A 27,760-nucleotide genomic window follows, 5' to 3' on the forward strand; every position below is an offset into this window, starting at 1 on the left:
GGTGGTAATCGGACAATATTTCCTTATTCCAATATCATCTCTACTACCCAAACCAATCCTATCCTATCCAATATACCCCCTTCCTTTCCTCCCACTTTCAAACCCAAAAACAGACACACACACCTCAGTGCCTCATATGCCCGTCTGCTGGGGTTGGCCATGCATGCATGCATCCCCCCACCCCACGGCGTCCTGTGTGCTACATAATACTGTCTAATATTAAGTCCCTCCCCCCAACATCATTCATGCCACTCCTCTGCTCGGAATAAAAATGCTGTACACTCAAAAGTATGTCCAACGACGCCTCGACCATAAAAATGCGCGGCAATCTTTGACAGCGCGGACAGAACAGACAAGGCAGACAGAGATCCCTCCCTCCCGTACTTTTAGCGGTCCACCTCATGCTCACAAATATATGTACTTCCCCATCCCACCTCCAGACCCCTCTGCATACAACCCGCCCCCCCCCCTATCCAATTCAATCCCATTCAATCCACCCCCCACCTCACTATTGCGGCGAAAGATTACTCTTCTTCCTCCCCAAACTAAAGCTAAACCTCTCCTTCGCCGGCTTCGCCAACCGATCCGGGATAGGCGGTATAGCCTGATCGCCATCCACCGCCACCTCTCCCTTCGACGAGTCATTCTTCAGCCATCCCAGCGACCGACGACTCATGCTCTTCGCACCCGGGCGATTGCGGTTGACGGTCAGACCGCTGATGAAGCCATTCTCCTTCTTACTGTTGTTGATGTTGATGTTGCTGCTGCTGCTATCGGCCGGTCCAGTCGCTAGTGAAGACGACGACGACGCAGCCTCGCGCCGGCGCTTCTCCTCATCCTCAGCCGCCGAGATCTTACTCGCGTTCATCGCATTCTTCAGCGCCTCAGCTTGCGTCCTCTGCGCCTCCTTGCGCCTTTGATCGAGCTCCTTCCTCTGCCTCTCGTCCGCCTTGGCTTTCTCCTTATCGGCTGCAGCCTTCTCCTTCTCAGCCTGCTTCCTCGCCTTCTCAGCCTCCTTGCTCTCCTTCTTCGCGGCTGCGCGGTCGGCCTTCTTGGGCGCCTCGAATTGCGATGGTAGGGACTGTGCTATTGTGTCTGGCACCGCTGGGTGCATTTCAGGGGAAGTCGATAGTGTGGGGTTCGTTTGTGCATGGGCTAGGGGTGGTAGTACTTCGTCCTTGGCCGGCGTCGGAGGCAGTGTCATCTGCCTCGAGATCAGGCTTCCGTTCGCACCGGGTGTCTGCGGTTGCGTGGTTGGGATGCCAGCTTCTTCGGTAGCAATCGCAACCTCGTCGACACCCTCGGCCTCTTGCTCCTTGCGAACAGCTTCTAACGTCGTTTCCTGGTAGAACAGGACGTACGCACATGCCATTCCCGGCTTATCGCCAAAGAAGTTGCGCACGTAGTGCTTATCAACGGGCTCGACCATCTCGTCATCGAATAATAACCAGCCTCTATCTTTTGTCTTGATAATTGATATGTAATGACCGTGGTATGCATTTCCACCAATGTGCACAACAACGCCGTAGAGTTCGTAAAGCCTATCCGGATCCTCTGCGTCGTCTGTGGTGTTGAACATACGTAAATGGTATGGATACACGACTCTATGGAACAGCTTCTGCAGACGCGTCATATCCTCGGTATACTTAAATCTCTTCAAGTGTAGCGTCAGGATCTTCGGCAGCCGCTTGATCTTCATGCGTTTCTCAGCCTCTTGCAGCCCACCACAGTTGTCGCAATGAAACTTGTTTCTCTCGCACAGCATTTCCTCCGCAGAAAATTTCCGGAGGCAGGACGTGACCGACGAGTGCTGTTCTAAGTCGATTGACAGATCAATGAATGTCTCGTCTCGCTGAGACGCAGATTCGCAAGTAAGGCATTTAGTCTCAGACGTCAAAACACCCTCAAAGATATCATGAACCCATCCGGTCCCAGGGGACTGAGCACCAGTTGATAGGCCCATCGCCGACGCCGCATTAGCAAAAGCCGACATCATGCCGTCGCCCAGAGCTTCTTCATTCTTGGGCGGCTCTAGTTCTTTGAGTCTCCTCGCATTTTCTTCTACATTTGTAATCACAGCATTGAGCAAGATTCCGTAAAATTCGTGTGCATCTTGGTGCATGGTAGTGCGGAACATCTCATTGTCCCGCTTGAAGATCTCCAAAAACCTCTGTGGGCTGAGTATACCCATCCTCGTCTGTGACTGTATGAGCGTCGTGAAAATGTCCTTCAACGCCGTGAAGGTGGATTCCTCCATGCCATACTGACGGGCATTCTCGTACGTCAAATCCACGATAGGCCCTGCCAGCATGGCCTGCTTCTTTTTATATTCTGGCGAGTCTGGCTTATCTTCTGGTCTAACTTGACCCGGGGGCGCCTGCGGAGGTGGCGTTGCCGCTACGGCCGCTCGCCGCTTCGCTGCTTCTGCTGCCGACAATCCCTTTGCGGTTTGCGGGTGAACTGCTCCTCCATTCATGGAGCTCGATATAACGGGTTTTGGGTTTGCGTTCGGGGTGTCGTGAGGCGAATGAGGGGGGTATTGTAGTACATGTTCTCGGAATGGTATGGAGTAGTATAGAGCTTGAACGATTGAATTGCAATAACTGTACAATGTCAGAAAGGCGATCGCGCCTGCGGAAGTATAATCACAAACCAGGTATTTCCAAACTATTTTGCCTAAGTCAGTAAACTGCGCAACCTGTGTGGAATGGAAGGGGGGGTCTCATACATTTTCCATCCCAAAGAACTTATCGCTCCCATCAGGTCGGATAGGTCCAGCATTGAGCAACATCTTCTCCAGCGGCGTCAACTCCACCACAGGCTCCTGCTGCTGCTTCTTCGACGCATTCGCATTCTGGCCCGGACTTGACGGTCCCTAGCCCTCCGTCAGCACACAAAGCCACCCCAAAAAAACCCCCGAAAACCGCATCGCAAAGCCAGCAGCTGGGGTCCCAAAACGAACCCGCCCTCGCCGCAGAGCCCCGCCATTGGTCATCGGCGCACACGACAAACGGGAAAAGAGAGACTCACGGTGCCGGTCTTGAACTTGCTGAACAGGCCCGTCATGGCGACGACGGTCGTGGCGTTGCGTTGCGGTGCGCGGAGGGGTGCGTGATCGAGTCGGTTGAGGGGCGCGGGCGACGGCCACTGTGGGACGTCACACACAGTTTCGCCGGAGGCAGGTGGGATGGAGCTTAGGCTGTGCTCATCTCAATTCGCGATATGCAGTTGTTGAAGGTCGATGGGGAAGGAGTTATTCTTGCCCTTGCCAGTTTTCCGGGGAAGGAGAATTGGACTCGGAGGAGAGGTTGTCAAAGCGGGGAGGACTGTGGTTGTGGGAGCGGTTTCTTTGCCTGTTCAGCTTTGGGGGCTGGAGCGTGCAGGTGGTGTGGATGGCGTCAATGGGGGGAGAGCCTGTTGCTACTTGGTGGGAGATGGATGCTGTTGATGGAAGGTAAAGATAGATGAGCGAGTTGACAAGGACTTGGACATGAGATGGGGAGCAAACGGGCGGCAGAGATGGTTGGAGGGCTGGTTGTTGGTTTTGGTTTCGGTGGTTATGGTGGAGTGTGGCTTCCGTTGTGGTGGTGTCTCGGGAAGGAGTGAGTTGAAAGGTGGACCCTTTGTAATGGGATGGAAGCATGGAGCAAGGGATGAGGGAAGAAGGAAGCAGCGGGGGATGGAGAAGTGGAGGAGGAGAGAGGAGAGTGTGCGTGGTGCATGGAAGGGGTGGAATGGTGGAAGGTGGTAGAGTAACTGGGGAGGACTGGGGGGGTTGAGGTATGGAGGTACTTTAGAATAGTATGGGGGGAGCAGCAAGGCAGTATGTACCTTGTTTTAGTAAGAATTACTAGTGGTAATCATACAGTAGCAAGGGCTCACAGTACTGCAGAAAGAGTAGAGTACTAGAATCAGGTAAGCCACAGTCTATTTAATGTTAGAGGAGGGATCTTGGAGGAGGGAGGGGATCCTTCCAAATTGATAGGAGGAATGGGAGAAAGGCAGCCGAAAGGCGTTGTTATGGGGGTGGTGTATGGGTGTATGGGGGAGTTTATGGGGTGGTTTATTGGGGCCACTAGAGGCTAAAATGGGGCCAAGTTCGAACAGTGCTGAGTGCATGGTTGGTGGTACGATTAATGGGTAATGGGGATTGTTGGGACGGAGAGAGGAGAGAGGCTGGAGGGACTGGAGAGGCTGGAGAGGGCTGGAGAGTCGTGCACTTGTCTTGTAGAGAGTTAAAGTAAGGTACACACATAAGTAAGCAGTAAAAAGTCGAGTAGTACAGTAGTCGGAGTAGTAGTAGTCGGCGTAGTAGTATGCGTCCTGCAGGTCACAATTGTTGGTACGAGTAACTCTACAGCCTGATCCTGATTAATCCAACAGCACCTAAAATACCACCACAGCCATATACAGATTACACACTTAGTAAATTGTGGCTCCTAACAAATCGCACAGCCTCCTTGCCCTCCTCCTCTCTCCTCCCCTCTCCTCCCCTCTCCTCCCCTCTCCTCTCCTCTACTCTCCCTCCTAAATACTATCTCCTACCTCCGTACTACACCCGTAACCCTCCCTCCCACCTCCATCCATCCAACACCCCTAATCCCTCTCTCACACCCACCCAGCCGATCCCTCCCCGCCAAAACCTCCCCTAGCCACACAATCCCTCGTGGCTCCCCCATCCCCCCCCAGCACCTCGCTTCCCACCCACGCAGTTTGACAGCCCCAAACAACGCCTATCCCCACCAATCAGCGCTTCCACACCGCCATCCCTGAACTGCCATGTGCTCAGCTGTTGATAGACGTAGTGCAGTACAGTAGTACGGTGCAGTACGGTAGCACCAGTGCGTTCTGGGTGTCTCTGGTCCGCCGTACTAGAAACCGGCCAGGACCAATACTGCAATGTGTTCATCCTTCCTTTTATCCAGAACAGTACCAGCCCTGCCAACTTTCTAACCCTTCTAACCCTCCTTCCCACCCGTCCCCCAGCTTCCCCATCATCCCCAACACCCCTCCCCTGGCCCGTCTGTCCCCCCTCCAACCCACACACCACGGACTCAACCCTCCGCAATACCGCCGTGAGACGCCCGCGGTTGGCGGGCGATGCAACATCCCCCGCCAACCCGACGCCACGGCCTACGGGAGGGGTGAGCTTGTGCGTGCTAGGCACTGGTTGCTGTTGGCGGGCAGAGTTTCCCCGGAGGCGGGAACGTATGATGGTGGCGAGGAAGGGGGGAGATCGGATCGGCACGTAGGGAGTTTAGGCGGGGTGATGATGATGATGTTACGAGGGGATGTACGTAGGGGATACGCAGTTGTGGAATCAGCTGGACGTGTGGTGGTGGTGGTGGTTACGTGTGTTTGCGAATAGGCAGCTAGAAATGGGTAGCTAGGTGGCAAGCTATAGCTGTCGTGGCCAAGAGGATATGTGGAGAATGGTGGTGAGCTGTTGGCGTACAGCACGTGAACACGAGAAAGTGGCTGCCTCTCAAGGCACGCAGTATATAGCTTTCCCGGTCAAGAGAAAGCTATACGTGCCTATCTATCCAGGAAGGGTGGTGGTAAGCTGTCGAAGCACAGCACGTGAACACGATCGATAAATGGCTGACTCCTGTCCAGACACGTAGTATAGCTTCGTCGAGAGCTCTAGGAAGGTGTGCTGGTAAGCTGTTGGAAAAATATCACATGAACACGATCAATAAACGGCTGCCTCCTATCCAGGCACGTAGTATAGCTTCGTCAAGAGCCTAAGAAATGTAGCAGTAAGTCATCATAGTCCCTCCAGTCGAGTATCCCAGGACACAAGCACAAACAGACCAAAAGGATACATCATATACACATTGTATTCCCCACCAACATCGCGCCGCTACAAGTGGTATCCCTCCAAACGCCGCCGCAGCCATGACCGCATCATAGTATACAAAAAAAATGCTCCCGCTGCGAACAAACTTACAAAAGGCCGCAGCCTACCCGCTCCCCAAAGCACACCTATCGTACTGTAGACACCTCCAAAAGCTTCCCTTCCTCCCTTCCTCCCCTCCTCCCCTCACAAATACCTCAACCGCCTCGTCGCATACGCCGCCCCCAACGTACTCAACGCCCCAATAAACAAACAAACCGCAATCCCATTAACCCCCTCCTTCTTGACTTCCCCCCCTTCCCCCCCCGCCAACTCCGGGCTCTTCCCCGGCTCCAGCACCGAAAAAACAATCAACGAAATAAACGTCCCCACAAACTGCGGCAACGTCGTATAGATATTCAGAATCCCAAAATAAATCCCCGACAGCTCCCCCGTGGACGCGATATCCTCGTCGCCGCCGCGGTGGAGGAGAGAGGCGGACGAGGGACGGAGAAGCTCGAAGGAGTCCGAGCGGCGGGCGTCGGAGCGCCGGCGGTAGGAGGAGGTGGGGGGGGCGCCGGAGCTGAGGCGGTTTACTTCGATGCCAAGGAAGGCGAAGGGGGCCCAGGAGCCGAGGACCCAGGGGCTGGGGGGTGGTTAGTTGTGTCTTACTTGGAAGATAAGGGGGGGGGGCTTACAGTCCGCAGAATGCGACGAGGGCGGTGGCGAAGCGGAAGGATGATGCGAGGGGTGCGAGGATCATGGCGCCGGCGAACATGAAGTGTCCGATGAACCAAGCTGTGAGCAGGTCAGGCTTGTGCTTAGTGACGAGTTTGACGAGCTTAGCGATGCTGCTCGGTGGGCGGGGCGTGAAGTTGTCTTCCTCTGGCGAGCGCACGAAGAAAGGCATGAGGAACGCCCCTGCGAAGGTGACCATGGAGAACACAACCAGTGCCATGCTTCCAATGCGCCCGACGTCTCCGAGCGCGTCTTCCGACTGCTTCACATCCACAGGCGCGTCGTAGCGGAAGTACGTCTCACCAACCCATGTGCTGCCGTAGAAGAGGAATGGGAACCAGCCGATCCAGGCCCAGAATTGCGCCCAGCAGATGGCTTGGATGCGGGGGGGGAGGTGCATGATAGTCTTGATGATCTTGCGCACGACCTTGACGCCGCTTGTTGTTGCGTCGGAGGACTTGCCGGAGATGAGGACGCGCTCCGTTACGGCCCAGGAGGACACGCCGACGGTGAACATCAAGATGAAGCAGGCGATGAGGACTAGCTTCTTCAGCTGCGTGTCGCCCATGCCCTTTCCAAAGATAGAGACGAGGTCGATTGTCCCCGCCGCGTACCCAACCAGGTGTCCCACCGCGACCATCCTACTCGCCCAGGCCGATCCGAGTTGCTGCTTGGGAATAGGCAGGGTATCGACGATCAAGCTGCGGCCACAGGATTGAATCGCATTGATGGCAAAGTCCACAGCGTAGATGCTAAATACAGCCACCACGATTGTCCACGTCTTTGCCTTCTCCTCGTCCGACACGAACACCCCCACGAGTTCCTTCGCCCATGCCATCGCGATGAACGAGATCGAAACGATTATCGACGCAATGACCATGAAGGGTCTCCTCCGGCCGAATTTCGACTTCGATTGATCCGCGATCACGCCGACGATGGGCTGCATTATGAGGCCGGAGAGGGGGCCTGCGATCCAGACGAGGGAGGTTCGACTTTTCGTGAGCCCGAGTGCGAGGAGGTATGGTGTGCAGTCTGTATGGTGTGTTAGCATTCTATAGTCAATAAACAAAGGCGATTGGGGTGCTTACAAGTCATCTCGACTCCCCATGTGAACCTAGAAAAGCTATCAGCATAATTATCCCCCCGAATCTGAGCAGCTGAGCTTACTGGATCCCAATTAGGGACATGGTCAACAGAGCCATCCTCATGGACTCCGTAGAGCCCTTTATGGATGGCTGCCCTGCCCACGACGCCATATCTTTGCCGTCTCCCAATTTATCCTCCATCAAGTCCTCGTGCTCCTCCGGTCGCCGCCAACCGCCCGTCGGATACCTGGGCACAGAGTACCCGTTGGCATCATCACTCGAATTGTCTTTGAGCACTATCATAGCTGCTCTGCATATTTCCTCGCGTACACCCTTAACAGCCAACAAAATGTCGTTTGAGGGTAGTCGTCGTTCGTTCCGTCAACAGATTGGGAGGACGTTTTTGAGGGCTGGGTGACCTAGGAGGCGTTGACTTTGGGGATATTTTGGGAACGACAGGGGTCGCCTCAAGCGGCGGGTGAATTGGCTGGCGTTTTGGGACATGGGGGTGCCCAGGGGGAGGGTTATCGCAGGTCGGTCCACAATCGCTGGTCCTAGCCCCTCCTCATCAAAAATGATTGCGTGTAAACCGCCCCTTCTAAAACACATTAATTTTAGACAGTGTGGAGTAAGTAATCTAGACCACCTTTTTGCTATGTCTGAAGATGCGTTGGGAAAGGATAGCTCGAGCGGCAAAAAAGGCAAAAAAATATAGTGTTCTTAATCGAGGTGATCCTCGACTCGCAGATTGCGGCTTCTGTGGATCGAACACAGTGCCTCCAGATATCGGAGCTGAAGTTGTCTTCAGTCTGGCGCTCTCCCAAGTGAGCTAAAGCCGCCTTGGTGTTAGACGGGAGATTATCGGTGTACATAACATGAATATCGTCAAGTTCAATGGATAAACTACAATTTATCTATTTTATATGGTAATTTCGAATATAAATGGAAGGTACGACTGAGAGTCGTTGCCAAATCTACCCAACAATACTTCGAGCATCACTCCTTCCCATAATATTATTGTCCCCGCATACCGTAGTATTAATAATCGACGGCACAAAATACCCAATAAAAAGTTACGGGATTCTTTCGGGCTGCACCGAAAGACGGATACCCGGTTCGGGAATCCGTCAAGGATGCGGCGACTGTCACATATCACTTCTTGGAGGGGGAGGCGGTCTGGAGGCTGATACGACCCAAGCTCCAAGTCACAACCACAGTTACGACCTAGAAAAGCCCTATGTATAGCCATCGTGAAAGCTGAGCTGTGGGAAATCAAAACTACGATTGGATGGTAAAATATCGCTCAGCACACAAGGGCAACCGGGGAGTTATAAACGCGTAGGTGTACGTGGTGTGGGCGTTAAATCAAGATTTTGGCTTCCTGTGTAATGTACACCGACAATGCGCCGTGAGCCGTCCTCGCTATATCTTACTCAAATAGGGGTCCCTCTCAAGAGTATGAAGCCGTAGGAAAAGCACACAAGCAGAGGAGGTTCAACACCCATGATCCGATCCAGCCCGATCCAACAGCCCCCAGTTTACTTCCTTGGAACAGAGATAGTAAGCCAAGGGAGGATATAGAGCATGTACTGTCGCATCGGGCGGGATGCTCGATATATTTGGTCCAGGCTGCGCCATCCTTACAGAGTGTGATCCCATCAGCTGCATGCAGCCTGTTTCCGCATAAGCTCTCCTGCATATCACCCTGGCCGCGCATCCTTTAGAGATTCGAAGATTAAGTCTTCATCTGACAGATCGCTGGGTCTCTCAGAAGGAATTTGATGGTACGGGGAGCTGCGATGTGATACAGTGAAGTGAAGTATAGTTGCCAGTTGCCAGTTGCCGATACAGAAACTGCACTGTGCACAACATGTCCAGTGCGAGATGAATGTGAGACAAAAGAGCTGGATGTTGAATATCAAGAGTACTCTAGCATCGGCGAGCTGGAATACGGGGGGAAGTACTACCCCACTGACTGTACTGTGCATCCTCACCCCCACGTCGCCCAGTAAAGGAAAGCGCAATGCTCTCCTGGCCGATTACAGGTTATTGTCGCCACCACCGCCGAGGGCTGAGAGTCTGTGTGTATTTATGTGGTCTCTGTGGTCTCCGTACAGAAATTCTGGGGCCAAAACTCGCGCTTCAGTCAGTCATCTTGCCTCGGGGCTTACGAGTAGCGGCCCGCATGTCTCTGACGAGGCTGGCTATCCCCATCCATCTCCAAGAGCCAGTGGGCGTTCCCCGCCACATCACAGGCACCCAATCGCTACTGGCCAGCGCGCCCCTACAGTCAGAGACATGTCCCCAGTGACCTCGCGACAACTCATCTTCTATGTCTATTGCAGATTCACAAACTGATCTTCACGTCATCCACGCCTTTGGTTCGTACTCACGTTTAGGCGCGGTGGTGGAGGTGGCGGTGGTTTGCGACAGCCCCAACTGACCTGCGTCTCACTTCGACTCCCCGCCCGCGGCCAACCAAGCCGGTTCCGACAGTCACTACATTGACGTCGCACCACTCACTCGAACGTCGGTTCACGATAAACACACTCTCGTCGTGTCCCCCGGCAATGAGGGAGACGATCGTCATGCTCGGCAGTCTACCCGGGAGCCCTCTGGACGGGGAGCTCAGCCCAACCTTCGACGACGACAACCATAATGGTGTCAGCCTCTTCGGCGAACCATCTGATATGCTCGAAAGCGGGGAAACTCAGCCTGCGGGGTTTGAGATACAAGAACTGCCATCCACCCCAGACGAATCTACGCCATATCCCATGAGCGACGACGAAGGGGGAATGCTGTCAGATGGCGGGGTTCAGCTGGATATCAGTCAAGCTCATACCGAGTCCGTTGATCTCGACACAGATATGGCTCCGCCCGAAGCCGAGGAAAACTCCAGTTTACTCTCAATTCCACAAATCCATGCCATCTCGGAGCATGAGTCCTCCAATATTGCCGTCGGATTAGAGTCAGACACCATGCAACCCTCGTGGCCACAGGAACCCGGCCCTGGTGCCAGTGCGGTGGCTTATCAGATTTCAAACTTATTAGATGAGATATCAGGCTTAACACAACAAATACAGCATACTCAGCACGAGCATCCAGAACTGCAGCATATAGAGCAACAACTTCATGACCTGCAACAACTTCAAACCTTGCAACACATCCAAGGCATGCAAGAGCAAGGCGAACAACCAACGGTACCACACGGGGCGGCTTATGACCAAGGTAATTCACTTCTTTTTTATTGTCCTGTGCTTTTTGCTCCTTCCTCCAGTACTGGAAGCCAACTTGTCCATGCAGGTTCGATGCCTGCCGTATCCATGCCTCTCAACGCGGAAGACTTGGGTGCCGTCTCATCACTCTTGGAACCTGGTGGCCAGGCTTTAACTCATATTTCGCACGTTTCTCCACCAGTGAATACTTCAACACAGTCTGGTATTGCTGGCATCTTTGAGGTCATGAATGGCGTTGATATACCTTTCAATGTTCCTCCAGCTAATGTCGCACAAGTCGAAGTTTCACATGACAACATGACGCTATCCGACTTCCTGTTCCGCTGGAGCCTCACTATCAGATCCGAATCGAGGAAGGCAAACAGAGGTCCTCGATTAGAGCGTTTGCGCGAGTTCGGAACATCCATGCCAACTGAAATCCGAAGGACGGATTTGCGAGGCGAAAGGTGTGATATCCAGGGGATAAACTGGAAAAAACTGGAGGTCAAGCGACGAGACGCCAGGAGGATGCGGATCGCGAGTTATAAAAACTTTCACAACTTAACCCCGCCACCCTGGCTGCCACATGTTCTCAGCGACTCGTGTATCCAGGACGACAGCGAAGATTTCTTCAAGTTTCGCCGGATGAATTTTAAGCACAAGATGGACCTCCCTCACTTTCAATTACGGAACCTTGTTGCCTGCACCTCCAGGAACAACGTTTTCCTGACCGGATCATATCGCGTGATCCAGACAAATCCCAATTACGGACAGCGTTGCATTGCAATGAACCTTTCCGAGCCAGAAGTGCAGCGTACGCACGGGCCGGCCTGGGGTGGCGTTCAAATATCGACTCTTGCTGCCAACCATGGTGTTCTCATTGCCGGCGGCTTTCATGGCGAATATGGCATGAAGGCATCAAGTCGACCGGAGTCCAAGCACATCGAGGGACTTGTTGTAGATCATCCGAACTGCATAACAAATCACATCCAAATCAACCTCAATCGGCAGAGCGGTCTTCCCCAAGCCGTCATCGTTTCAAATGATAACGGAATCCGCACATTAGACTGCACCACCAATAAGTTCACAAGGTACCACCACTATGAACATCCCATCAACTGCTCAGCCCAGAGCCCGGACCACCGACTTCGAGTGCTTGTCGGAGACAGTTGCGATGTTATGATCTGCAATGCGGAAACAGGAGAAATTCTTCAGAAGCTCGAAGGGCATTGTGACTACGGATTTGCCTGCGACTGGGCGGATAACGGATGGCACGTCGCAACCGGACACCAGGACAAACTAGTCAAAATCTGGGATGCCAGGATGTGGAAAACAAGCCACGGAGAGGCTAATCCATTGGCAACAATTTCCTCAACAATGGCCGGCGTACGGAGCTTGAAATATTCCCCATTAGGGAGCGGAAAGAGGGTGCTGTTAGCATCGGAACCTGCAGACATCATCTCAGTCATCGATGCTGAGACATACGAGTCAAAGCAGACGCTCGATCTGTTTGGAGAAATTGCTGGCACCGCCTTCTCCCCAGATGGGCAAAGCATTTTTGTCGGCGTACACGACAACTCTAGAGGTGGGCTCATGGAGTTTGAGAAGTGCGGATTTGGTCGATCATACGAACATGAAAGCATTTTCCGGAAACGAGATCGCGAGGTTGACATGTATGATAGTGAGGAGGTCGATGAGGACATGGAAGATATGGCGGCCGGGCTAGACTGGAAGAGATCAATGGCGGATGTGGTTGCTAATCCCAAATCTAAACGCACCGCAACGCATCGACGGAGACGAGCAGCCAGACTGGGGGACCTAGAGGCTTACTGAACTGGAGTTATACATACGGGAGGCGACGCAAGGGAGAAGGCGCCGATCGTTACTGACAATAACGGTTTGGGCGATACGATTCTACGACACAATCATTTTTCGCGATATCACAATCATTTTAATCAAGGGCGCTTCAAGGGGATGATACCAGGGAAAGGCATGGACATATACGGGGTGGTGGTTGGTGAGGCTTAGCATTTTCCGGCGTTTTCAACAACTGGAGCACAATGGCCAAAGGAGCCCAAAGCATGGGCTACTTGCTATTGTTCTCTACATGGGATATTTTGATTCGACGGGGATAAAATAACTCACTTAAAATAATATCAATTTATGACGAGTAACTTTTCTACTATTTTGCTCTTGATATAGAAATTAAATGTCTTGCCTGATATGTTAGGTGTGATGTCGGCGGCGTCTTCCCGACGGGGTAGGATCACAAAGTATGGTCTAGTTGCACCCCGTTTTGCTTGTACACACCCGCATCGTGACCAAAGTCGCGCCCACTCTCCTTTTAGTGATTGTTCTTTCTTATTCATAGTCAATGCGTGCCTCTGCTCTTTCACTGGTCAATTTGACTGTTCGCAATTCGCTATATATACGGCCAGCTCTCCGGAGGTTCCCAATTCAACGGCGCGGCCTCACCAATAGCAACCTGCCCTATCGAGCTCTTTCCAAGACAACGTATGTAGACAGAAGCTAGCCCTGCTACTGCCCGGTACCCCGCGCCCACCCAACTAACAGAGGACAGGACAACATTACCTTCCAACCGGCCACAACTTTCAAATACCAGGAATATAATCAAAGCAACCTCGGCCAGACACTGCTCCTACCGACGTCACGAAATGTGCAAACTACACGGAGAAGCCGCTGTGGGAAGTGTTGTGGACGTTACACAGGGAAGAGAGATCTTGCCTGGGAATGTGATCCCAAGACATTACCATTTGACTCTCGAGCCAAACTTGAAGGACTTCACCTATGAGGGGCATGTCATTATCGACCTGGACGTCGTGGAGGACACCACCTCGGTCTCACTCAACACCCTGGAGCTGAATATCAAGAGCACAAAGGTGATCTCTGGGGACCAGACGATTACGTGAGGACCCCGCATTGTCTGTTTACTCTCTTTTGCACTGTAACTGACCATTCTGCCCTCTAGCTCGTCCCCCGAACTATCATACAATGAATCCACACAGACGACCAAGGTTGCGTTCAAAGAGGTCATCCCAGCTGGCAGCAAGGCACAGCTCGAGATGACCTTCACGGGCGAGCTTAACGACAAGATGGCTGGCTTTTATAGATCGTCATACAAGAATAAGGATGGATCGACTGGCATACTCGCAACCTCTCAAATGGAGCCCACGGATGCCAGGAGGGCCTTCCCATGTTTCGATGAGCCGGCGCTGAAGGCTGCCTTCACCATTACGCTTATTGCGGACAAGAACCTTACCTGCCTGAGCAACATGGATGTTGCCTCGGAGAAGGATATCACGTCGGAGGTTACCAAGACCACTAAGAAGGCTGTCACCTTCAACAAGTCGCCATTAATGTCCACATACCTGTTGGCCTTCATTGTTGGAGAGCTGAACTATATCGAGACCGACAAGTTCAGACTGCCAGTTCGTGTCTACGCTCCCCCTAACCAGGACATCGAGCACGGCCGATTCTCCCTGGAGCTGGCTGCCCGCACTCTGGAGTTCTACGAGAAGACCTTTGACAGCGAGTTCCCACTACCAAAGATGGATATGGTTGCCATTCCAGATTTCGCTGCTGGCGCTATGGAGAACTGGGGTCTCATCACCTACCGTGTCGTTGATGTGATGTTCGACGAGAAGACCAGCGGTGCTGCTACCAAGGAGCGTGTCGCCGAAGTTGTCCAGCACGAGCTTGCTCACCAGTGGTTCGGAAACTTGGTTACCATGGACTTCTGGGATGGACTGTGGCTCAACGAGGGATTCGCTACCTGGATGTCGTGGTACTCGTGCAACATCTTCTTCCCAGAGTGGAAGGTGTGGCAAGGATATGTTACCGACAACCTCCAAAGTGCCCTTGGCCTTGATTCGCTTCGCAGCAGTCATCCTATCGAGGTCCCTGTCAAGCGCGCCGACGAGGTTAACCAGATCTTCGATGCCATTTCGTACTCGAAGGGTTCTTGCGTTCTGCGCATGATTTCTACTTACCTCGGTGAGGACGTATTCATGGCGGGCATCAGACTTTACCTCAAAGAGCACGCCTATGGCAACACCCAAACTGGTGATTTGTGGGCTGCGTTGAGCACCGCCAGCGGCAAGGATGTCCGCAAGGTTATGGACATCTGGACTAAGAACGTTGGATACCCTGTCATCACCGTGACCGAGAATGACGACAAGAGCATTCACGTAAAGCAGAACCGCTTCCTTCGCACAGCCGATGTGAAGCCAGAGGAGGACCAAATTCTCTACCCTGTCTTCCTCAGCCTTCGCACCAAGGATGGCATTGATGAGACCCTCACCCTCACTGAGCGCGAGAAGTCTTTCCCCCTTGCCAACAACGATTTCTTCAAGCTTAACGCCGACCACACCAACATCTACCGCACATCTTACACGCCAGAGCGTCTTAAGAAGCTCGGCGAGGCTGCCAAGGGTGGTCTCCTGACTGTCGAGGACCGTGCTGGTATGATTGCAGATGCTGGTGCACTTGCGACTTCCGGATACCAGAAGACTTCTGGTGTCCTGAACTTGCTTAAGGGCTTTAACAGCGAGACCGAGTTTGTTGTGTGGAATGAAATCATCACGAGACTTGCTGCCATCCAAGGCGCATGGGTCTTCGAAGACCCGAAGGTCAAGGAGTCGATCGAAATCTTCACCAGAGAGCTCGTGAGCGAGAAGGCCCACAAGGCCGGCTGGGAATTCAAGGAGTCTGATGGTCACATTGAACAGCAGTTCAAGGCCATGCTCTTTGGTAGCGCTGGTCTTGCCGGCGACAAGGTTATCATTGACGCGGCAAAGGACATGTTTGCCAAGTTCTCCAAGGGTGACCACTCTGCCATCCACCCCAACATTCGTGGTAGCGTCTTCGCCATGGTCTTGAAATACGGCGGTGTCGCGGAGGTAAGCTTTCTAACCCCCATCCCAAACCAGTCCATAACTAACCAAAATAGTACGACACCATCCTGGGCGTCTACCGCAACTCGGTCAACACCGACGAGCGCAACACCGCCCTCCGCTCTCTCGGCCGCGCCAAGAACCCCGAGCTCATCCAGCGCTCCCTCGCCCTCTCCATCAGCGACGAGGTCAAGGAGCAGGACATCTACATGCCCATCAGCGCGCTTCGCACCCACCCCGACGGCATCAACGCGCTGTTCGAGTGGATGACGGTGAACTGGGACGAGCTTGCCCGCCGCCTCCCGGCAGGCCTCTCCATGCTCGGCTCCATGGTCTCGATCTGCACATCCAGCTTCACGAGCCTGGAGCAGAAGGCGAAGGTTGAGGCGTTCTTCGAGGAGAGGAGCACCAAGGGCTTTGCTATGGGATTGGCGCAGAGCTTGGACTCTATCCATGCTAAGAGCAGCTGGTTGGAGAGGGACCGCGAGGATGTCGCGAAGTGGGTTAAGGACAATGGGTATACCGCTCCTACGGTGAAAAGCGAGCTTTAAATTTGGGTAGGTCTTTGAAGGCCCCCCGTATAGGGGGGTCTTGGATGCGGCGTCAGGGTGAACTACTATAAGGAAGGTCACGTTTGGCATAGATGCGGTGGATTTCGCAAGCTATTTAAGCTAGTTAGTATTTATTTATAATGGGAATCTTCTCTCTGGGGATCAGGTGGATTAAAATATATCGTTTGAGTGGGGTTGAGATTGATAGCTGATAGCGCTCGGCCCTCGCCGGGACTGAGAAGACTACTGCTAGATTATTATGCCCATCCATTTGTTTAGCCCTTTTAACCCTCGACGAATTAAATCCCGACAGAAATTATTGTCATGCCCTAGCCATGACCAGTTCCCTTGCTCCAATTAACACCGTGCAAACGCCTCTAACGACGCATATCCGAGGAGCAACAGTTAATCCAGACGCGTAATCTTCAGGATATCGTGTCTGTGAAAGAAGCTCCTGTTTCGCTTCCCAAAGATGTCTAGAGGGGAGGAGAGGAGGGTTAGCTTTGAACTCGGCGCTGTGAGTTTGATGGGAGGACGGGGGGAACTTACACATTGGGACGCTGAGCAGGCAGACGACGACTTGCACGGTCGAGATGACCATAAACACATATCGCGTGTCGTTGGTGCTCACCCACTTGAAGGCCATGAATGTGAGCCCGAAACTGAAGAAATTCTTAAAGATGAGGAGGCACGTGAATGCCTCGATGGCGATGTTACCTAAGGCGATGCGTTAGCAAGCTCGTCGCCAGCGGTTGAGTGAATGACGGGTGTGAAAAAAAAGGGGGTACCTACGATGCGCATCAATGATATAAAGCGAGCTCGCCACCGCTCCCACCACCATCCCCATAACCTCCAAACAGTAAAAGAAAACCGCCCACGCCCAATGAAACCTCGTCAAATCCGTCGCCACGATCCCGAACCCGTATAGACCCGCACACCCAAACACCAGCTGCGGGATCACCAGCACGATCCTGAATTCCGGCTCATAAATCCCCCCATTGCGCCTTGTCATGAACTTGGCGCTCCAGTCCGCCAGCGCGCCTGCGATCAGGAAGCCGATTAAAGCCCCGATGAAGGGGCCCGTGTACGCGTACCCGCTCTCGACTTCGCCCCAGTAGTTGGGCGCGCCGAGGAAGATGGAGGCGACGAGGATGCCGATGAAGATGGTCCAGCCGATCAGGGTGCCTTGGATGAGGCAGGCCCAGAGGATGGCGGGGTGGAAGAAGAGGGGGAAGGGACGGAGGAGGATCTTGAAGAAGTTCTCGTCGGTGTAGGTCCCGTTGAAGGGCTTGAGGGATTGGATGTAGGTGCGCTTGGGGGTGTCGGCGCCGGGGTAGAGGTAGGGTGGTATGGCTGCTTCTGTTGAGGCGGGGGTGTCGTCGGATTTCTCGTTTTCGTTGCCGTTGGTGCCGCTGCCGCTACCGTCGCCATTCGTTGTGGTACGTTCTAGGCCGGAGTTGAGGGTCACATCTTGAGTGCTTTCACTGGCTGCTAGCATGTCTGTGTTTAGGCGCGGGTCGCGTCGGTATGCCGTCTCTGGGACAAAGAATATTATTCCTGGGAGGCACAGCGCGCAGAATATGGCTACGAAATTGAAAATCCACGGCACGCCCATGTTGTTTGAGATCTTACCCGCGAGGATGGGGGTGAAGAATGCACCGCCGAAGAGGGCAAAATTCATTAGTGCCATACGCTTGCCGCGTTCCTGTTACCATCGTTAGCTCAAGACACCCATTGGTTAGGGGAAGGAGTTGAGGTTCATACATGAACGAAATACAGATCTCCCACGATTGCGTTGATGAGAGCCTCGAAGGGCGCATTGGCAACGCCCTGAAAGATCCTGGCCCATAGCATACTCGTATAATTCAGCCCGGCGGCGCCAGCCCAGGCACTCGAGGCAACCAGCAGTATAGTCCCAAAGATTAGCAAGTGCCTCTTGCCCCATTTCCTCGCCGAGGGCACGAAGAAGGTTCCAGCGAACCCAACCCCCAACAGGAAATATCCTGTCAGGAGAGCCCCATCTGTGACTGTTCTTCCATATTTTTCTGAGATCGACAAGGTATTCGCAGCTAAGATGGGACCTAGTGCCGTTGCGAAGATTGCCGTCAGGGACAATACCAACATTATCACATCGCGTTTCCACAGCGGCCAATTCTGCGCTTATCATTAGCTTTGAAAGCTACCCCGCGGATTGTCCAAGCCATACCAGAGGATCATTCGGGTCATCGCTGGGTTGCGGAACGAGAATAATCGGATCTGCTCCACTTGTATCGCACTTGAGATGGGATACATCTTCTCGACCGGCTTCCTGCGGATGTGGCTTATCGAAATATCTAGTGGTGCCTTTACCGCATCATCAGTTCTAGATATCTATAGTGGAGGTGTAAATGCGCATACCCGGAACATGGTCCATCACCTTATCTTCCAGAATCCAGAGACCCATCTTGCCGCGTCTACACAAAAGCTTCCTTCCTCGAGTTTCTGTCGAAGAGCTGGTCGGGTATGGTGATCAAGGCGGTATCGGAGCATAAGGGAAAATAGGCAGAGAGCAGCGCCGACCGCCTGCGCACTGCGTCTCCTTTTGAAGCTGTGCGAAAGCCGTGTGATGAGATTGATCATCCGTCGGCCATCAAGGGCGGCGAAGACAGCTGTAGCACTGTTGAGGCATTGACGACTAACCGCTTCTGGACCGTGCTCACCTAAATGTCTGTCAAGTATTACATCGATTGGACCTTAACTCCGATGGGATCCCTTACCTCAGCCGATTTAGAAATAAGAGCGTTTATCAACATTTCTCAATGTCTCGATTGTTTACCTTACATCGACCTTACATTAGTGCTATGTTGGCTTTTCTAAGTTTCCCATCAGTGGCCGTTTTGTCACCTGTGTTACCGTACTACCCCAGGTTCCCCAGAGTTGCTAGAAGGTAGCGGCCGAGCCTTGTCACTTGTCACTGTAAGTAGTTTAGCGGCCAGCCTGTCAACATTCAAGGGAAAATCACGTCGCACCTTGCTTTATAAGAATCAAATACCCCTTAAAATATATATGTTGTAATCATATCCCCAATTATGCAGACCTACCCTTTCTCAGTAATTCATAGTGTATCACAGCAGCAAATGACAATGGTTGAGATGTAAGACTTCGGGGGGCCGAGACCACCGAATTTCGGGAGGGGATGTCGCACCCGTCCAATTATGGCCCAGCAAAAACAGTAAGACGACCTTACTGTACTGACTAGACCCTGCACCCCTCTGTTTAGCCGTGCCTGGATGGTCCCTCAATATCCAAATTGACCTCATCTCTTCAATTGAACGTCTCCAACTCCATCTCACCACTCTCCTGCGATCGCAACCTCTACCACTAAAACTCATACAGCTCACTAGCCACCTTCCAACATGCGCGCCTCCGCCGTCATCGCCCTCGCGGCACTCATCAGCGTCACCGCCGCAGCAGGCGGTGTTCCGGACTGTGCTGTAAGCCCCCCTTGCGCCAGCAGACAGACAAATACATTCTAACCTGTGGTCCCTCCCAGAAACCTTGCGTCACCCAGTTCACATCCGGCTCCAGCATCGCCGGCTGCAACAACCTCAACACGAACTGCATCTGCAGCAACAAAGACTTCCTCAGCAACATCGCCTGCTGCCTCATCGACAAATGCGACGAGGCCGGCCGCAACGCCGCCATCGCCTACGCGAAGTCCATCTGCGCCACCGCTGACCCGCCAGTCGAGGTTCCGTCCGAGGTCGTCTGCAACTCCTCCTCCTCCTCCAGCAAGGGGACGGCGGCAACGACGGGCGCCTCTACCACCGGCGGCTCTACGACTGGGGGAACTACGCAAGCTCCTACTACGGGGACTACCTCAACACCAACATCGGCGGCCCAGACTTCAAGCAGCTCAGGCGCCGCGATGGTGAATATGGGGAGCAGCGGGATGGGATTGGCTGGTGGCTTTGCGGCGGCTTTGGTGCTCCTGTAAACAGTGCTTCTGTAAATATGGAGGGGTGGTAATGCGGTGCACGCGGTGCACGCGGTCAAGTTCCTGTAGGACACCGTGTGACGTTCGGATGCGGGGTATTAGCGATTGTTTTGTGGTGGCTGCGATGTGAAGTTGTTTGTCTTCGTGGTTTACTATGTGGGATATTTAATAATAGTCCATGTGTGGTTAATATTCAAGTCGATAGCTTAAGCCGTCTTTAGTATTTATTCCAATGGCATGTTTCATCACCTGCGCCCGAAGAATGAAAAACCTGCTTGCTTCCACCAAGACTTTAGTAAATGAAGACGTGCACCGGAGAATGCCATGGTCGATGTTTCGAAACCACTAAGGCAGCATATGATACTTTCCAATCCGAACAGCGCCAAAAAAACGCGTCATAGGATGCCACAGACGATGTTTGAACCTAAAAAAGTAGCATGTGATACTTTCCAATTCAAACGTTGCCAGAAACGCGTCATGGTTGTTTGATGTTTCGAAACCACGCAAATAGCATGATGCTTTCTAATCCGAACGTCCACAGAAACGTGTTAGTTAGTGTCTTGGGCAACGCTTAGAAGCCACTCGGCGACATATGATAAAACCTCTCAACCCAAACGCCACCAATGAGGACCACCAATGAGAATCTAGGCCATCTCATAGATTCAAGAAACCAGTTTGATAGCAAATAATCTCATCCCAACCCAAACGCGGAGACGCGTCAGTAATAACTTGGTGTCACTCTCGTGCAACGCGTTATCCTCGAGCCCGTCACACCGTTGAAATAGCAACAAAGCTAAGCTCTCACGCCAGTGTCAGCGCCGAGGTCCCCCTCGCTTCAAGACCTACACACCGCAGCATTCCGATCAACTCGCACAACCTCCTGCAGTCCTGGCACCCCGTCTCACACCGCCCGCCCCCATTGCACAGCCCCGATGTCGTGCCTACCAACCAAGCACACGGCCAGCCGCAAGCAACTGCTATTCTGGCCATGCCACGGCCGATCACGCATCGCCGACAGCTTGTCATGCTCCGGTAAGCGCTATCGTCGCTGGCAATATAGCCTTTCTGGCCCGTCATGCAGCAATGGTGGGGCAATGAGGGTCTCTGCAATAGAGAGGGTAGGGATGGAGGGGTCAGGCATACGCAGGCGCATACGTAGAGTGGGAGAGATTGATTCCGCCGCTTCGGGCGCTTGATCGTCGTCGTTGCAGCGGTGGTGGTGGGAGGGTATGTCAGGGCTTTATCAAGGTCCCTACGCGAGGCAATGCAGCCGCGGCTGACGGATCACTGACTGGGCGCCATGCTATAATATGATATGATGATGGCATGCAGGGACTCCATGCGGCCGTCTCCCAAAGCGTGTCGGCGGCGGTGGGAAGCGGCAACATGCCTGCTGCGGGATGGTTATATGCCAGCGGTGTTATCGGCCTGATGCTCGTGGTTCTGGGGGCGGGAGGGACAGAGCTGGACGGGATCGGCTTTTGGGTAATTGATTTGATGAGACCCTGCGAAGTACTATCCTCGGGAGGGACGGAGCTGGACGGACCGGCTTTTGGGTAATTGATTTGATGAGACCCTGCGAAGCATCATCCCCGGTAGTAAATTTCGGCAGAGCGGGCGGATGATGTAGATGGACGTCGCTGCGTTTTCACTTTTCGCTTTTCACGCTATGTATACACTTGCCGTGCGTGGATCTGCACTGCGATTCTTGGACTGGGCTGTTATTGCATGCTCGGTGGTGGATAGGGGCAATATAAATTCGGCACATCATGATATGTCTGCTGTCTATCGTATTGTGGTATTATTGTATGTATTGCTGTAATTGTACTATAGCTGTACTATAACCGTGCTATAACAACGGTGATGTCCGGGGATTGGCATCAGTGCCATCAGTGCGAAAGTAGGTAGAGTGGAGGTGAGAGTGAGAAGAGTCCCGAAGAGCACTGTGGGTGTCTCTACATACTGCACTTGTACCATAATGTTCTCCCAGCTAAAGTGGATTGGGTGAAAGTTGCGTCAGAGCGGCAACGTGATAGAGGACGCTTTGGCCAACGGTACGTTCGGGTACATACTTGAAACGATACTACTATGCTTTGAGAGACTCGCTTTGGCCTTTTTGTGAGCACTTCGACGCAATCTGAGCAAATATCTAATCTGAGCAATCTGAGCAATCTGAGCAATCCGAGCCAAACTTCGGAGAGCAGTGTCTGGGCACTCTCTCCATCATTTTATCGTGGCGGCGGATTATCTTCGGGTCACAAATTCTTTGGTAAGCTGCTGAGCTCATACTCCATGGAGTAAGGACGGGAAACGGGAAGTTAAAGCAAAGATCGGTAAGTATAACACCGAAGGGAACCGCCACAACCTCCCTCTTGTGGCCTTGGTATCTGGAAAAGTGCCACTATTCATGATGCTAACTGCTAACTAGAGGCATATAGCTGAGAAGATCTCACACCGTCGCCCTCTCGTCGTCCAGTTACCAGTATAGCTTCCCTAAGACCGGGACGAGAGCGTTGCTAGCGCTGAGGTGGTCCGGCCAAGACTCAACGTGGTTTGGGGTCTACTGTAGGTCCACTGTCAGTGCCCCGACGCTCGTACCGTGTAGCGTGCAGGAGTACGAAGTACATTCATTTGCCTTCGATCCGTCAACCTCCGAGCACGGCCATTGGGAGAGCAGCAAGCAGCTAAGCAAAGGGCCACCCGCGAAGGGAAAATGCAGACGCGTTGGCCGATGCCAATACTCCGTAATGCCTAAATGAGGCAGGCAAAGACGGGCTGTGAGAGGGGGGGAAAGGGTATGCACGACTCGTGCACTGCAAATGACAACTCGGACCCCCACATATCACTATCACAGAGGTCCCGGACATCACTACTCAACTACCAAGAAACTGCTAACTTCCTTACTCCCGGCACCAGCCATTTCTGTGAGCATTCTGTACATTCTGTACATTCCGTGCATTCTGTGCGTACGGTGAATTGTGTGCATACTGTGCATACAGTATACCGCGCATTTGGGTGGCGAAAGAACGTTTGTCGAAAGAAAGGATAGATCATGGCGCAAATGGTGAGCTCGAACATGAAACCCCCAATCGCAACTAAAGCCTATCCGTCGGCATGCCACGCGCCACCCCTGTTCCCCCAAGCCGGTCGAGTTCTTTGCCTGCCTTAGTTAGGGCACAGGTGGATAGTGAGTAAGGTACGAGATCTCGTACAGCGCTCCGCACTGTTGGTACTGAATTGTGCGGTACTGGACGGGGATGCTGCAGCCGTACTTTTTGCTGGCTGTGCTGTGATATATTAAAGACTGTGATATACCATACTCCCTACATACAGGTAGTATCCCATTGTGCAGATGCAGGCGCAGGCGCATGTATGTCTATCGGCCTGTATGCAAGCAAGATGCACGCTGCAGCCCACGTACTTTGGCACTTTACTATCCCGTACCTGCCTGACCTTGCCCCTCGAGCTCAAGATCGGTACACTTCCAGGTATAAAACATCTGCGGAGTCAGCAAACCCTAACCTTGAAGTGTCGACGACTTTCCAAGCAGGAGAGTGAGGCTAAGAGGAAGGGCCAGTAATGTTGTAGATGCATCATTCAGCCCACCAAACCCACCTACCACCCATGGTAAGTAAGTACTGTACTCCGTATGTAAGTCTATGGACATAATGGACATAGCTCAAAACAAGTATCACACGTGGTACTATGCCGCCTACTAGATCTTCCGCATCAAATGGGGTTCAATGCTCATGGTCTGGTCTGGGCATTGTTCCTTCCCAATTACTCTCTAGCAGTACTCTCTAGGAGAATTGCGACTTGTCACCTGGTTCCCACTCAGCCTACACTGCCACGGTCCGCACTTGCCCACACTTGTCCCCGTGCTCTTGCCTATAATTTCTTTATATTATAAAGGACTATGAAGGACTGTGAACGGCGCTCCCCAAGCTCAATTGAGCTGCACATCACCTTCCACATACACACTAGATGCCCGTTATTCGCCCACGCTAACGGGTTCACCGTTGTATTTTGAAACTCCAATCGAGGTGATAAAATACTGTTTTCAACCAACTATCAACCAACTATCAACCACTTGACCCTATGAAGACCAACAGCAGAGTAGTAAGTTTGGCCACCACCAACTGTATACCACACACCGCACTCCGCACTCCTCTCCCCCTCCCATCCTCTCATCCTCTCACCCCTCACACCCCCCCCCCCCTCACACACCCCTTCCCCAAAACCTCCCCAGTTTCCAGTTTCCTCCCACCCTTGCCCCCCCACCAACCACACCGCACAGGTAGGGTGCTATGGTGCTTTGACGTTCACCGACCACCAAAAAAATGTGCTCTCCTCCACAACCGTCCACAACCCACCTCCAACGTCCGGGATGGTCCATCAACCCCACCACACAATCCTCGCACGCACGCTGACGACACCGCTTCTCCCCTTGCCCTCGGGTCCTTGTAAAGACTTCCCTTCCCTTAACCCCCCGGGTATAATACAAAATGATTGCTTCGCATAAGTTCCAGGGTTCCTCCTCCCTCGTGCCGTACTACGCTGGTGCGGATCCCTCCAGCATCACCAAAAGCAGCTGCACACAGGGCGCTTTCCGCACAGCTCATCTTGCATCTGCTCCCTCGCCCTGAGCCTGGTAATTGGGAAAAATAAAATAAAACGAGTGTCTCGTCTCGGCCCGCAACACCTCGCAGCAGAGACACACAGAGAGAAAGCTCATCCTCTCATCCTCTCATCCCGCGTTAATACCTGCTGTTCATCGTCGTCATCCATGAGCATCCCAGGTCCCCTGACAATACATCCTGCCCTGTCAAGGTCGAGCATGCACATCTGCCGACAGTGCCTATAGCTGCCCCCACCGCGTTAAGCATCCCACCTTGCCACGAGGCCGAGAGATACGGCCGCCCCTCCCTGGGCGAACAGAGGTGATCTCATACCCGACTGGGCTGTGGCCGCGCGCACCTCTTTGGGACAAATTGCCGCCGGAAATTCTTCTCGCGGTGGTGGTGGGGATTCATGTCCCGTCAGCGCTGCTCGAGTTACACGTTCCGCACTTGCTATATAAAGACTGCTCCTATAGATGCTTATGTGCTGCGGACTATTTCGCTGCGGTTCACTGGAGGGTCTTTGCTCTTGATATAAAGGAATGCTTGTCACCACCCGTCGCCGTCTCCATCGATAACTGCGAGGCTGCATCTCTATCACAATCTCCGCCTTCATTCGACTCTATTCTTCCGCTGCCGGCTCAAATGTAAGTCTCACCCCATACTCTGATTCATTCTCACAAGCTAATATATATCTGCAGAAACAAAAACTCACAATTCGCAACTCTCACACGATGTGCGAATACACAAAAAACTACTATATCTATACGTCCTGTCAGGACCCAGGCGCACACTTCTTCGGCACCTCGGTCGATGGCAAGAAGACGCAAGCATGCCCTCGCGGGCCCCATGAACGATACATTGTCGTTCCGGGCCACTGCCCGCTCTGCTCATGACCACACGGCCCCGCTTCCATGATATCAAAACGAAGCTATATATACATTTTTCACGACAGAGAGAGAGGCGGGCTAATGGCATAACGACGAGAAACATAACAACATGGGAAATTTGAGAATCTGATGCATCTCAGCTGAGGCGTGGTATCATAATATTTTACAGGACGGTTGCTTTCGGGAAGGAGTTTCATGGTTTTCGTTGCGTTTGGCCTTTTCGACGATCTGCGAGCGATGATGCCACGCCAAGTGTGTCGGTATGCAGATACCCAAGGGAGGGGGTGTATCCACCCTCAATGCAACAGCCCGCCCCGCGGCCCGTTCCAGGGATCGTTTTTGTTTTTGGAGTAAGCGGACGGGAACAGAATGACTGGGGTTATCTTTTGAGCAGGTTCTGTGCGTGGTGCGATGCGGAGCCGGAAGGAGTGAATATACCATTGTAGCTAGGGACATGCATATTTTTCATGGGATAGAGGACTTAATTTTTCACTTTGCTCAGGTGCATACGGGAAGCACCGGCGTCAGGGAGCTTGTGCGGATATGAGCCGCTTTCAACTTAGCCAGCTGAGGCATTAGCTCCTTAGGCTCGAACAGATATACGAATATCCATTGACTCTTAAGAATGCTGCAGTAGCTCAACTTCCATATTGTGACCAAAAAACAAGTTTTGCATTGGAACCCCGCCATTAACGGCGAAGGGATCACTCTGCTTCCCTGGCTTTTATAGCCCCAGCCGGCGAGCCTTGTGCGGGGTCCCGTCCGGAAGCTCGCCGTTGCATGTACCATGCTGTGCGCGTACCTACAGTCGGTCAATGCAACTCATCCAAGACATGGCATCGGCGTTTTGTGACCTATAGGGATGAGCAATATAGTCAGAGGCACCGGCGTACTAGCCAGTGTTTGCAATACCAGTTGCAGCTAAGCAACCCTCACGACGTTGGAGTCCGTCCCGGCCACTGCACCTTGCTGCAAGCGGGAATCGATTATCTGCAGGTCGCTGGAAAGGGATATTTGGGGTCCGCTGGGCCCAGCATTAGCTCAGTGCGGCGGGTGAAATGAGGGAATGGTAGAGCGGAGAAACCGATAGCATCTCTGCCCGCTAGCCCCGCCGCTGGCTTCGGTGCACTCCTTGTTCTCTGCCATGTTGCCACACAACTAATCTTGAAGCACCCACAGCGAATCGATGATTCCAGCTGAGTTGTGGGCTGCAGCATATGCTACCTTGCTGGTTGCTTCGAATGCATCCCGCCAGGAAGAGCTCATAAAGTGACGTATTCACGGTTAAAGTCCGGCAGGGGCCATATCAGTTGGTACCACCTATCTCATGGCGCCACTATGATTGTTGGGCCACAAATAGAAGGGTAATAGGCCGGGATAATCTGGGAAAGATAAAAGGCTCGCGCAACAAGTACATGCCAGGTGATAATACCGATCCGTGCCTCTTACGAGGGCAGCTGACATCCTGCCGCTTCACGCGCCGTGAGGTCGGTGCTGTCCCAGACTTCAGACTGCACGATCCTTCTGGGTGCCACCCCCACTAGACATGGCCATAGGTGCTGCGAGATCCCTTGAATGGGGCCACTGCGACCACTAACGGGTCCTGACGACAACTGTGTGTGTCCTAGCCTTCCTTGGTGGCAATAGCCGGAAACGCAGCTCCAAGTAGCTGGCCTAGAATACAATGAGACGCACTCTTCAAAACGCGCGTTGATACATGAGGCACCAACTAAATCCTTTTCTTTCGTTCTCCACACCTCCGCAGTAGCAGTTTTTGGGGTAAGTTTGATCGGCGACACCACGAGTAATGATGCACGAGAAACGAACACGGCAGTTGAAAACTATAGGGACTACCATAGCAAGTAGCGGAAACAGCAGCCGGTGCGCAGAGGCAACTGGTTGGCGCATTGGGCCCGGCAACTGGATGAATGAAATGG

General features: G+C 53.0%; 6 protein-coding genes across 6 annotated transcripts; 3 read left to right on the top strand and 3 right to left on the bottom strand.

Annotated features, from left to right (window-relative positions):
• Positions 1–483: 483 nt before the first annotated feature.
• On the bottom strand, positions 484–3,088 carry VE01_08725 (uncharacterized protein). The gene is made up of 4 exons (XM_018278145.2): positions 3,031–3,088; positions 2,729–2,875; positions 2,654–2,667; positions 484–2,603 (listed from the first exon to the last, which is right to left on the bottom strand). Exons 1-4 carry the CDS (start codon positions 3,064–3,066, stop codon positions 509–511), a joined length of 2,292 nt encoding a protein of 763 aa, XP_018127083.1. The 5' UTR covers positions 3,067–3,088; the 3' UTR covers positions 484–508.
• Positions 3,089–5,707: 2,619 nt separating this feature from the next.
• VE01_08726 (uncharacterized protein) lies at positions 5,708–8,956 on the bottom strand. Its single transcript, XM_018278146.2, has 5 exons — positions 8,306–8,956; positions 7,742–8,257; positions 7,663–7,688; positions 6,535–7,606; positions 5,708–6,482 (listed from the first exon to the last, which is right to left on the bottom strand). Exons 2-5 carry the CDS (start codon positions 7,960–7,962, stop codon positions 6,044–6,046), a joined length of 1,758 nt encoding a protein of 585 aa, XP_018127156.1. The 5' UTR covers positions 7,963–8,257; positions 8,306–8,956; the 3' UTR covers positions 5,708–6,043.
• A 191-nt stretch (positions 8,957–9,147) lies between these two features.
• Positions 9,148–13,045, top strand: VE01_08728 (uncharacterized protein). The gene is made up of 2 exons (XM_059463999.1): positions 9,148–10,887; positions 11,173–13,045. Exons 1-2 carry the CDS (start codon positions 10,230–10,232, stop codon positions 12,705–12,707), a joined length of 2,193 nt encoding a protein of 730 aa, XP_059319407.1. The 5' UTR covers positions 9,148–10,229; the 3' UTR covers positions 12,708–13,045.
• Positions 13,034–16,603, top strand: APE2_1 (Aminopeptidase 2 mitochondrial). Its single transcript, XM_018278148.2, has 4 exons — positions 13,034–13,388; positions 13,456–13,800; positions 13,864–15,793; positions 15,844–16,603. Exons 1-4 carry the CDS (start codon positions 13,249–13,251, stop codon positions 16,336–16,338), a joined length of 2,910 nt encoding a protein of 969 aa, XP_018127085.2. The 5' UTR covers positions 13,034–13,248; the 3' UTR covers positions 16,339–16,603.
• Positions 16,468–18,634, bottom strand: VE01_08730 (uncharacterized protein). The gene is made up of 4 exons (XM_059464000.1): positions 18,103–18,634; positions 17,131–18,043; positions 16,888–17,055; positions 16,468–16,814 (listed from the first exon to the last, which is right to left on the bottom strand). Exons 1-4 carry the CDS (start codon positions 18,460–18,462, stop codon positions 16,744–16,746), a joined length of 1,512 nt encoding a protein of 503 aa, XP_059319409.1. The 5' UTR covers positions 18,463–18,634; the 3' UTR covers positions 16,468–16,743.
• A 764-nt stretch (positions 18,635–19,398) lies between these two features.
• VE01_08731 (uncharacterized protein) lies at positions 19,399–20,569 on the top strand. Its single transcript, XM_018278150.2, has 2 exons — positions 19,399–19,811; positions 19,871–20,569. Exons 1-2 carry the CDS (start codon positions 19,734–19,736, stop codon positions 20,312–20,314), a joined length of 522 nt encoding a protein of 173 aa, XP_018127124.1. The 5' UTR covers positions 19,399–19,733; the 3' UTR covers positions 20,315–20,569.
• Positions 20,570–27,760: the final 7,191 nt, after the last annotated feature.

Source organism: Pseudogymnoascus verrucosus (assembly GCF_001662655.1).
Source record: "Pseudogymnoascus verrucosus strain UAMH 10579 unplaced genomic scaffold scaffold_49, whole genome shotgun sequence".
In the NCBI taxonomy this organism is placed as follows: domain Eukaryota; kingdom Fungi; phylum Ascomycota; class Leotiomycetes; order Thelebolales; family Thelebolaceae; genus Pseudogymnoascus; species Pseudogymnoascus verrucosus.

Coding starts and splice junctions, on each gene's coding strand:
- VE01_08725 (XM_018278145.2), bottom strand. CDS start 3,066: ATGACGGGCCTGTTCAGCAAGTTCAAGACCGGCACC. Junction 2,876..3,030: donor GCAAGTTCAAGACCGGCACC/GTGAGTCTCTCT, acceptor ACGGAGGGCTAG/GGACCGTCAAGTCCGGGCCA.
- VE01_08726 (XM_018278146.2), bottom strand. CDS start 7,962: ATGATAGTGCTCAAAGACAATTCGAGTGATGATGCCAACGGGTACTCT. Junction 7,689..7,741: donor ATGTCCCTAATTGGGATCCA/GTAAGCTCAGCT, acceptor TAGCTTTTCTAG/GTTCACATGGGGAGTCGAGA. Junction 6,483..6,534: donor CTCGTCGCATTCTGCGGACT/GTAAGCCCCCCC, acceptor ACCACCCCCCAG/CCCCTGGGTCCTCGGCTCCT.
- VE01_08728 (XM_059463999.1), top strand. CDS start 10,230: ATGAGGGAGACGATCGTCATGCTCGGCAGTCTACCCGGGAGCCCTCTG. Junction 10,888..11,172: donor CGGGGCGGCTTATGACCAAG/GTAATTCACTTC, acceptor ATGTCGCACAAG/TCGAAGTTTCACATGACAAC.
- APE2_1 (XM_018278148.2), top strand. CDS start 13,249: ATGCGTGCCTCTGCTCTTTCACTGGTCAATTTGACTGTTCGCAATTCG. Junction 13,389..13,455: donor CGAGCTCTTTCCAAGACAAC/GTATGTAGACAG, acceptor AACAGAGGACAG/GACAACATTACCTTCCAACC. Junction 13,801..13,863: donor TCTGGGGACCAGACGATTAC/GTGAGGACCCCG, acceptor TCTGCCCTCTAG/CTCGTCCCCCGAACTATCAT.
- VE01_08730 (XM_059464000.1), bottom strand. CDS start 18,462: ATGTTGGTATTGTCCCTGACGGCAATCTTCGCAACGGCACTAGGTCCC. Junction 17,056..17,130: donor TTATATCATTGATGCGCATC/GTAGGTACCCCC, acceptor GCATCGCCTTAG/GTAACATCGCCATCGAGGCA. Junction 16,815..16,887: donor CCTGCTCAGCGTCCCAATGT/GTAAGTTCCCCC, acceptor CCTCCCCTCTAG/ACATCTTTGGGAAGCGAAAC.
- VE01_08731 (XM_018278150.2), top strand. CDS start 19,734: ATGCGCGCCTCCGCCGTCATCGCCCTCGCGGCACTCATCAGCGTCACC. Junction 19,812..19,870: donor GCGGTGTTCCGGACTGTGCT/GTAAGCCCCCCT, acceptor GGTCCCTCCCAG/AAACCTTGCGTCACCCAGTT.